General features: G+C 45.5%; 1 protein-coding gene across 2 annotated transcripts; it reads left to right on the forward strand.

The window, feature by feature from the left end:
• The first annotated feature begins 4,701 nt into the window (after nt 1–4,701).
• Nucleotides 4,702–5,930, forward strand: LOC119305986. Of its 2 annotated transcripts, none has more exons than XM_037582353.1 (3): nt 4,702–4,808; nt 4,972–5,147; nt 5,248–5,930. In XM_037582353.1, the coding sequence occupies exons 2-3, from the start codon at nt 4,983–4,985 to the stop codon at nt 5,608–5,610; spliced, it is 528 nt and encodes a 175-aa protein (XP_037438250.1). In that variant the 5' UTR covers nt 4,702–4,808; nt 4,972–4,982; the 3' UTR covers nt 5,611–5,930. The 2 variants fall into 2 exon arrangements, with proteins under 2 accessions (XP_037438250.1, XP_037438251.1); XM_037582354.1 differs by having other exon boundaries at nt 4,723–4,808; nt 4,969–5,147.
• Nucleotides 5,931–9,585: the final 3,655 nt, after the last annotated feature.

Here is a 9,585-nt window from a genome sequence, read left to right on the forward strand (position 1 = left end):
GAAAATTTAGGTATAAGAAGAAGAAGAGGAGGAGGAGAAGAAGAAGAAGAGCAAGAAGAAGACGAAGAAGAAGAAGAAGAAGAAGAAGAAGAAGAAGAAGAAGAAGAAGAAGAAGAAGAGGGGAAGAAGAAGAAAAAGACACGTTTTTATACTTTCTCATTTAGGGTTCCGCCATGTTTTGCAGTTTCTTTCTTTTCTTTAGTTGAATGTTTTTATACTGCTAGCTAGTTGCCTAGTTTGCTGACCGAAGGAAGTTAAATTAGTTATTATATGAAATTTAACTAAAGTCAACATTTTTGACGACTAGTGCTACTAATAAATTCAACTAGAGCCATCATATGTCCACAAGTGCATTGTTTTTTGAATGAGAAATGATAACTTGGTGTAGTTGATTATCTTCTGCTCAAAATTTCTTATGTTATAATGTTGTATGATAATGTTGTAAGGGTACTAATTGGTCTCTTCTGCTACTTATCAGAGATGGGGGAAGCCGCCATCGCAGACTCCGCTCTGCCACACCGTAGTTCGAGTTGGATACTTCCGAGTTCTTCAGTATCATACTTGGGACTTCAGTATCATCCATGACGCAGGTATATAAAAGGAGAGACCTCTCCTTCACCCATATCATTATGATAACTCTGTTGTTTGCTACATCACTCATTGTCCCAAACTGCAGAGGCTGCCTGGCACTTTTATGAACATGCTGGGTGAAGATCCGCCATACAATGTGAAGCTGCGACAGGCCGGCAGCGGGTTTCGCAGGCTGTGGGACGTGGAGTTGGTGATCAAGGAGGGACACATGTACTTGTGTCATGGCTGGGAGAAGTTCTACCATGCCTACGACCTGCGGCTGTGGTACTTCCTTCTCTTCAGGTACGACGACGACGCCACCATGCTAATCGTGAAGGTGTTGAAGCGACTATGTGTTGCATGCGCTACGCTGACGACGATGATGCCAGTACGTTCTACCTCTTCTTATTCATCTACATTTGGCTTTGTCTTGCATCGATTGTTAACGGTCATTGTTGCATTTGGATAGGCAATGGGAGCAACAGTAGTGACACTGGCTACAGCCAAAGCAGCAGCGACACTGGCTACAGCCAAAGCAGCAGTGATTCTAGCTGCAGCAAAGACAGCAAGGAGGATGATCCGGATTGGAGTGGGGAAGAAGAGGAGCAGAGTGGGCATCAGGCTGAGGATGACCTGGCGATGGTGGTGGCTGACCAAGGGTAAGAGATGGTGGTGGCTGACTATGGGCAAGAGTTGGTGGTGGCTGAGGATGACCTAGCGATGGTCGTGCCTATCCTGCCTGAAGATGGCCTCGCGATGGTGGTGGTGCCTGACAATGACCTCGCGTCGGTGGTGGCGCCGGCGATCCCACAGCTGGGCGACATGATCACGTCAATTGTGGTAGAAGACTACATCCTACTGCCTCCACCGCCTCGCCGCTCTTGGCGCATCAGGCTGAAGAAGGAGAAGGAGAAGAACAATGAGAACTGAACTATGTCAGGTATGTCAGATCTCCAAAATGATCTATATATACTTAGCTTTGTTTCCTCCGAAATGACATAAGTTAGCTCTAAGTTAGCTCTAATATGCTTAGTTACCTATGTTAGATCTAGTATGCTTAGTTACATATGTTAGCTCTAATATGCTAAGTTATCTTACTATGCTTAGTTTCCTATAGGTTAACTCCAAAATTACTTATGTTAGCACAAAATGACCAAGTTTACATAATAAGCTTATAGTCTTCTTCTTCTTCTTCTTCTTCTTCTTCTTCTCCAAAATGACATAAGTTAGATCTAAGTTAGCTCTAATATGCTTAGTTCACTCAAAGATGGCATAATTAGCTAGGTTGGCTCCATTTTACCTAAGTTGGCTCTAATATGCTAAGTTATCTCTAATATGCTTAGTTTCTTATATGTTAGCTCCAAAATTACTTATGTTAACCCAAAATGACCAAGTTTACATAATAAGCTTATATTCTTCTTCTTCTTTTTCTCCAAAATGACATTAGTTAGCTCTAAGTTAGCTCTAATATACTTAGTTTCCTATAGGTTAACTCCAAAATTACTTATGTTAGCACAAAATGACCAAGTTTACATAATAAGCTTATAGTCGTCTTCTTCTTCTTATTCTTCTAGTCTTCTTCTTCTTCTTCATTTTCTTCTAGGTTAGCTCCATTTTACTTAAGTATGTTTACTTCTTATAGTCTTCTTCTTCTTCTTCTAACATCTTGTTTATCATTTTGCAGATTTGATTTAATTCACGGAAGCTTGCACGGAGTGCTTCTTTTCCATTTGTGCTTTTATTTTGTATCAGTGAACTTGCATGGTTGGAACTTGTTATATATGGATGGATGGATAACGGTGTTGGATGTGAAACTTTTGTAATATGTAAGGATGGAACTATATATGTGTTGGTTATGTATGTATATATGATGAAACCTGTGTGTTGGATATGCTTGGTGTGTATATATGTATATCATATCTGTGAATTGTTGTCAAATTGAATGAATTAAATTAAAAACAGGGCTGTACAGGCTCTTTTTCGTCCGCTAACTGACGGCAAAGTATTTTGCCGTCAGCTAGCTGACGGCAAACATGCCATGCGGCAACTACCTGTGATTCCTGGGACTGGCATGTTTGAGCACTTTGTCGTCTGCTGGCTGACGGCAAAGCACACCGTTAACCCCTAACGGCTCTCACCCCACCTCATTGTCGTCCACAATCGTTGCCGTCTGCTGGCCACTAACGGCGGACGGCACAATCCTTTGCCGTCTGTTTCCAGAAAGCGGACAACAAAGAAGGTCTTTGCTGGCATGTGTTCAGACAGACGGTTTGTCGTCTGCTGGCGGACGGCAAAAGAGTTTGCCGTCCATGATCCATGCCTTTGCCGTCCGCCACGGTGGACGGCAAAGAAGTGGATTCCAATAGTGTTGGAGCCCCACTTTCCATTCTCAACAAGGATAAATAAGTTGATGAATGGGCTCGTCAAAAACCTAATCGATGATCCGTCAACAATGGAACTCGAAAGTTGAGGTTCTACCCGTTGACGACATACAACCATAAGAATAAATAAACAAACTAAGCAATTCAGTCAAATTATTGTACTAGCTAGCTGCTCGAAAAGTGGACGACCACCTTGAGTAATTGGGGTGGTGTGGCTGGTGCACTGTGCATGAACCGGGGTTATTACATGTGTATGCAGTATCCTACTAGAAATCATGCTATTTGGAACTTTTTTCAGGAAATTACTTGTATTACTCACGTAGAGATTTACATTGTTGAAGGACCTCATCAGGCCAGAATTTCTGTCATAAGCTGCCAGTAAATGACTTACAAAGATTTTGACTTCGTCGCGTGTGAGTAATAGAAAATTTTCGTTGCGCCATGAACAATTGAATCTCACCAACAATGAAGCTATCCCAATTGAAACTGATCGTGCATCTAACTAAAAGAGCTGGCCGCTAGGTAGTGGTAGTCTTTTACTGCCATGTACGCATGTGCATGTGTGCGCGTGGTGACAGACCATTCACCGCAAAGAAATTAAGCATGCGAACCACTTATCTTTGCATGGTCATGTATTCTTTCATAGTTCCGCGCAAAGAAGTTAGGCGTCCCACTGCATTGCCAAAGAGGGGGAGGGCTCCATTTTTAGTTGTTTTTTTTCAGTTTTGCTAGGGTTTGTGTCCTGCTCAGGAAGACAAGACGGTGGCGGCTCCCTGAAGATGGAATAAAGGTCTCCCCGCCTAGTCCCCGTTCCGGCGGCGCGTCTAGCACCGTTGGTGGGCGTGTGGAGGTGTGTATCAGGCGGATCTATCTTTGATGGATTTGCTCGGATCTCATCGTTGTTCGTCTATGTTTGCGTGTCTTCGGATTGGATCTTTCTGATCTATGTTATTCTTCATCTGCGGCGGTTGCAGTTCTGGTGCGCTGGTCCTACAGGGCCTTAGCACGACGACTTCCCGACTGTCTACTACAACAAGTTGTGCCCGACTCCGGCGATGGAGGGGCAATGACGGCGGCGCGCCTTCGGCTCGCTTCAGTGCTGGTAGTCGTCGGTAGGTGGTCTATGAATCTGGATGTAATTTTTATTTTTTCTGATATTCGTTGTACTGCCATGATTGAAGATGAATAGTCGGAAATTTTCTAGCCAAAAAAAGGGTATGAGTGCTTTATGCTTTGGTAGATGCATGTCGTCAATGGTGTTTTTCCTTCTTTTGAAAAGGATCGAGTTGAACCGTGTAGATACTTTGTGGAGCATAAGTTGATGAACGGGCTCCTAAAAAACCTAATCGATGGCTATCGGAGTGTCAAAAAAGATTAGCTAAACCAAAAAAATCAGTCAAATAATCGTGCTAGCTAGCTAGCTGACCGAAATGTGGATGAGCCACCACCAGTCGTTGGAGTGGTGCATGCATGCATGTGCGCGTGCTGAGTTCATTCACGTTTTTGCACACCTGCAAAGATATTAGGCATGGCACTGCATTGCCAAAGAGGGTATAGGGGCAACTTCGCGGTAGTTTCCCTTGTCACTGCCCTGAGATGAGACCGTCACATGCTTCCCTGCTTACATGCCGCACCAGACTCTGTGTGTGTGTGTGTGTGTGCAGCTCAGGCTGCGGCTGCTCGACACGTAGTGGGTTTTGGGGCGGCCCCACGTCGCTCCCTCGGCCACTTAAACTCCCCCCCTCCACCACTAGCTAGCTCTGTAGTTGCAGCTCGAGCACCTTGAGAGGGAAGCACACCAAGCTAACAAGCTAGGAAGAGAAACTCCCTTGCATCCGACCAGCGCGTGACGTGACGGTGAGTCCCCTCCATCTCCGGCCATCTTGCTACTGTCTTCTTCTTCTTCTTCTTCTTCTTCTTTCATGTCGAATAGGGACATGAAATTAGAGAAGAGGAACTAACCATAACCATACGTTAATTGTTGCTGATCTCGTGATCTCGTCCTACTCCTACCTAGTAGCTTGGATCTCCATGGACGGCAAAACGCCTCATCGGCTGCCTCCGAGCGAGGCCAACAAGGAGATCCAGGATGACGTCCCACTGGTCTGCGCATGGGCGCTCATCAACGCCTTCAGCATCGTCGTCGGAGCAGCAAGCGGCTGCGTAGCCGCCTACCTCCATGTCTCGTGCAGCCAGGTATACCTACCTACCCGTACCCCTCGGATGCTTTTGCTTGGCATTATTGCGAACGATCCATCATGCGCCAAGCTGGTATGGTGTTCCTCTTCCTCTGCAGTCCTCCTTCATTCTGCCGTGCATCGAGCTGACGGACGCGGAGAAAACCAGGCTAATCGCCCTCTTCATCGGGATGTTGTGCTGCGCCGCGTCCCAGGCGGCCGCGGCCGCGCCGGCGCTGCTGCTCCCACGCCGTCGTCGCTGGGCCCGCCGTGCCCTCGCCTACCTCGCGCTCGCGGTCACCATCCTCTTCCATTGCATGTACGCCAGTTTAGTCTGGATCCTCCTCGCCGCCGACCCAGGACACATGTCCGGCAGGATCTACTACACCGTGATCATCTGCTTCATGGTGGTGTGCGACCTCCTGAGCTGCGTGGCCCTCCTCCTGGAGGTGATGAGGCGGCGCAAGCAGTGCGTAGCCTAGCCTGTCAACTGATCATGTTCGTGGATCAGCTCATGAGGTACCGATCGATGAGAGCGTACTTCTAGGGAATAACGTAAATTATGCATTAAGTCTGCTGTGACGATTGATGGAGTAGTGCCGTAGTATTGTATTTGTGAATCTAGCTAGCAGTAACTGGTTTAGTGTTAATATCCAGATCGACTCTAGTAGCTACTCCATTTGGGCTATATATGCTGGCTATATAATTAGACTGGGTGGATTGTGTGGTTATGTTTGATGTATTAATTCCGGCTTTTCTCTATGTGATCGTTAGACATGAGTTCTATATATGCTTAAATTGATATTGCGGTGTAATTTGGCGTTGCTGAAATCGTTGCAGTGTAATTCCATGCACACATGCTGTTCTGGTGTTAAAAATTGTTTCTCATTCATTCCGGCAACCGCTAGCGCGCGTATCCTCTAGAGGCTGGGCTGCGTGCGGGTGCTCTCGGCTGAGATTGAGTGACCCCTGTCCCGACCAATGTGACCATAGCTTGGAATGCCCTCCTGCAAAGTAAGGTCTTTTTTTATGCATGCCCATTTTTCGTTTGGAATCCACACCCCGACAGTGAAACTTGACTTACTTGTATTTGCGGTTTCACCACGTCTAGACGCAACAATCCTCCTTGAACATTTGAAAATTATGTTTTTTTGGTCAGATCACCGAGTCGAATATTTGAATCACGAGTTAAGCAACCATCTAAAGAGTTGTGGAATTGTTCCACAACTTACACCTACCTGAACACCTGAAACTACTGGAGTATCCTGAAGATATAATTGAACTTTATTGAATATATGGTTCGATCAAGAGAGAAGTGCATAATTTAATCTTGAACTCATGCCCTAGTTTGAGTTACAACTTCCAACTTCAAAACCAGTTAGTACGCAACCCTAAACTGTCGTCACCATTCAGTTTAGCCCCACGCTTGGAGGGTGGTTTTGTGTAACATGGCATCATTTTTGACTAGTCAACAATGATCTCGCATCTGAGTTGCAAAAACATAACTGATTTTTCGGTCCCATATGTCATATAATAAATCATCTTCTTCCTCCTCTACCCCCCCTCTTTATCTCCACAATCCTCTCCAACTCTGGTGCGATGTCGTCTCCTTCGTCCCGCCCTAGCTTGACATTGCCTCAAGCGCATTTGCACAAGTCGGAGGTCAGACGTGCCTCCACGAGCTTTTCCGCGCCCGCCTAAGGTCGCAACCTATGCCATGAACTCCTCCCCGGCCCAGGGCTCCTCCATTCGGGGGTGTTGCTGTGCTTGGCCCATGATGGTATGCTTAGCGCCTCGCCAGCATGTCCGACATGCCTCACAACTTCGGTCTCGCGTCAGGCTAGCTCATGCCTAGTACATAAAGGCAATGGGCTCACCCGAGGCGAAGCTAGGAGAGGTGCCATAGCAACTAGGAGGTGCCGATGCATGCGTGGCTAGGGATGGGGGATGGAGCGCAGTTGTTAGCCATGCGGGAAAGGTCACCAGCGATTGACCAACAATGATGTAGCTGGTGTGGAGAACGGGACTGCTGATGCAAGAATCAAAGTAGAGCTTGTGTGGCAGTGAGTTGGAGAGTGAGCTCAGGGGAGGCGTCACGTCATGATGTGGCGGCATCGTTCGCCGCCGCACCGACACGGTGGCGTATCTCCAACAGTGGTGGCGGCTAAAAGAACCCCAGCTCGCACGAAGAAGAAAGGGAAATCATTGTCCTCTTCGTGTGCAATTTAGCCCTTGGACTGCTTATTTACTATGCATTAGTCCACAATGTTTGTATGTGTTACCATGACATGTGGGACCAGGTGCCACATCACAACAAAATCATTAGTCAATCCTGTCGAGGGGTAAAAACGGTATCGAAGTTTCATGGTTGTGTCCTAACTGTTTTGAAGTTGGGGTCAATTTGTAAATCAAACTGGGCATGAGTTCAAGGTTGAAATATGCACATCTCTCTTCGATCAATGATGAGCCAATCGGGTCTAACATTATCATTTTGGGGTTATGTTACAGAAACAACATCTTTCACACTAAACGGGGTACCATCTAAATCTGTTGACAAGATACCATATGAGATTTGGAGTGGAACGAATCATGATTTCTCTTTTCTCAAAAATTGGGGTTGTGATGCGTATGTCAAGAGACTTCGCCTCACAAGCTAGTAATATGTCTCAAATTTATCTATATTATTTTATGTTCATGCTATATTTATATCACTTATAAATAATTTTGGCACACTTTTCTTTGATTTTTATTGCACAAACCGATTAATCCCATGTCAAGTGATAGTTCTGCATTTTTTATGCAATAGGATAAATATTTTTGGGTTGACAAAGGAAATCAATAGGACCACATTAAACCAAAGAAGTGCCAAAGGGGTGGTTGTCGGCCACCATGTTGTGGGCCCATGCGCCCAGGCCCTGGCTACATGGCTACCGCCTTTCGAAGCACATGGCTCTATATTAACCCCCTGATGCTAAACCTAAGTGAGGAAGAATTTTTATGTCGTCGCCTCTACCCGCATTAATGCATGGATGAGTACTCTCGTGCCGCCGTACCACATAGTAGTACTGGAAAATGAAACAGTCTTGCCCATCATGTATAATTGAGCAAAAAAAGAATTACTGAAAAGTAGTCTGTTGCATGCATGCCTCCGTTTTCTTCTGAAGCTGTACCTTTTTGCATGGCATATTAGGACAACCTGTGTGGTGATCTGGAGTTAAACATTTGCCTATGCTCATTTAGTTTCCCTACTGTTTATTTGATCACTGACCATATCTCATGCTGTTTTCAAAGTGAACTTTGAGAAAGCATACGATAAGGTCAAATGGCCCTTCCTTCAACAGGCATTGCGTATGAAAGGTTTTGATCAGGCCTGGAGACACCAGGTAGACTCTTTCACGCAAAAAGGGAGTGTTGGGATTAAAGTGAATGATGATATAGGTCACTACTTCCAAACACACAAAGGGCTGAGGCAAGGAGATCCGATGTCACCTATCCTTTTCAACATAGTGGTCGATACGTTGACAATTCTCATAGGACGGGCTAAGGATGCGGGTAGGTGGCCTCGTCCTGCACTTAGTTGATGAAGGTGTATCCATTCTACAGTATGCCGATGATACTATCATCTTCATGGATCACGATTTGGCAAAAGCGCGAAATTTGAAGCTCGTGTTATGCTTATTCGAACAATTGACCGGGTTAAAAATTAATTTTCATAAGAGCGAACTGTTCTGTTTCGGGAGAGCTAATGATGACCAAGATGCGTACAAACAATTGTTCGGGTGTGAATTGGGGGCTTTACCTTTCACGTATTTAGGTATACCAATTCACCATCGTAAGCTGACCAACAGAGAGTGGAAGTGCATTGAGGACCGTTTTGAGAAGAAATTGAGTTGCTGGAAAGGCAAGCTGATGTCATACGGAGGACGATTAATTCTTATTAATTCGGTCCTCACGAGTATGCCCATGTTTCTTCTCTCCTTTTTCGAGGTACCGGTTGGAGTCCGGAAGAGGCTAGATTTTTATCGATCACGCTTCTTCTGGCAGAGTGATGATCTGAAGCGAAAATACAGACTTGCTAAATGGGATATTATTTGTAGGCCGAAAGACCAAGGGGGTCTAGGTATTGAGAATCTGGAAGTGAAGAACAGATGTCTCCTTAGCAAGTGGTTGTTTAAGCTTTCTCTCGATACGGAGGCCACATGGGATCAAATCTTGCGTAACAAATACCTTCACTCTAGAACCCTGGCCTAGGTGACAGTGAGACCGGCTGATTCGCCTTTTTTGAAAGGACTGATGAGAGTTAAAGCACTCTTTTTCAATAGGACAAGGTTCATAGTTGGAAACGGTACTTCCACGAGGTTCTGGGAGGATACATGGTTGGGGGAGACGCCCCTCGCACTCCAATATCCTTTGTTGTATAACATTGTTCAGCGTAAAGACGCTTACGTTGCAACAGT

The sequence above is a fragment of the Triticum dicoccoides genome, chromosome 5B, assembly GCF_002162155.2.
Source record: "Triticum dicoccoides isolate Atlit2015 ecotype Zavitan chromosome 5B, WEW_v2.0, whole genome shotgun sequence".
In the NCBI taxonomy this organism is placed as follows: domain Eukaryota; kingdom Viridiplantae; phylum Streptophyta; class Magnoliopsida; order Poales; family Poaceae; genus Triticum; species Triticum dicoccoides.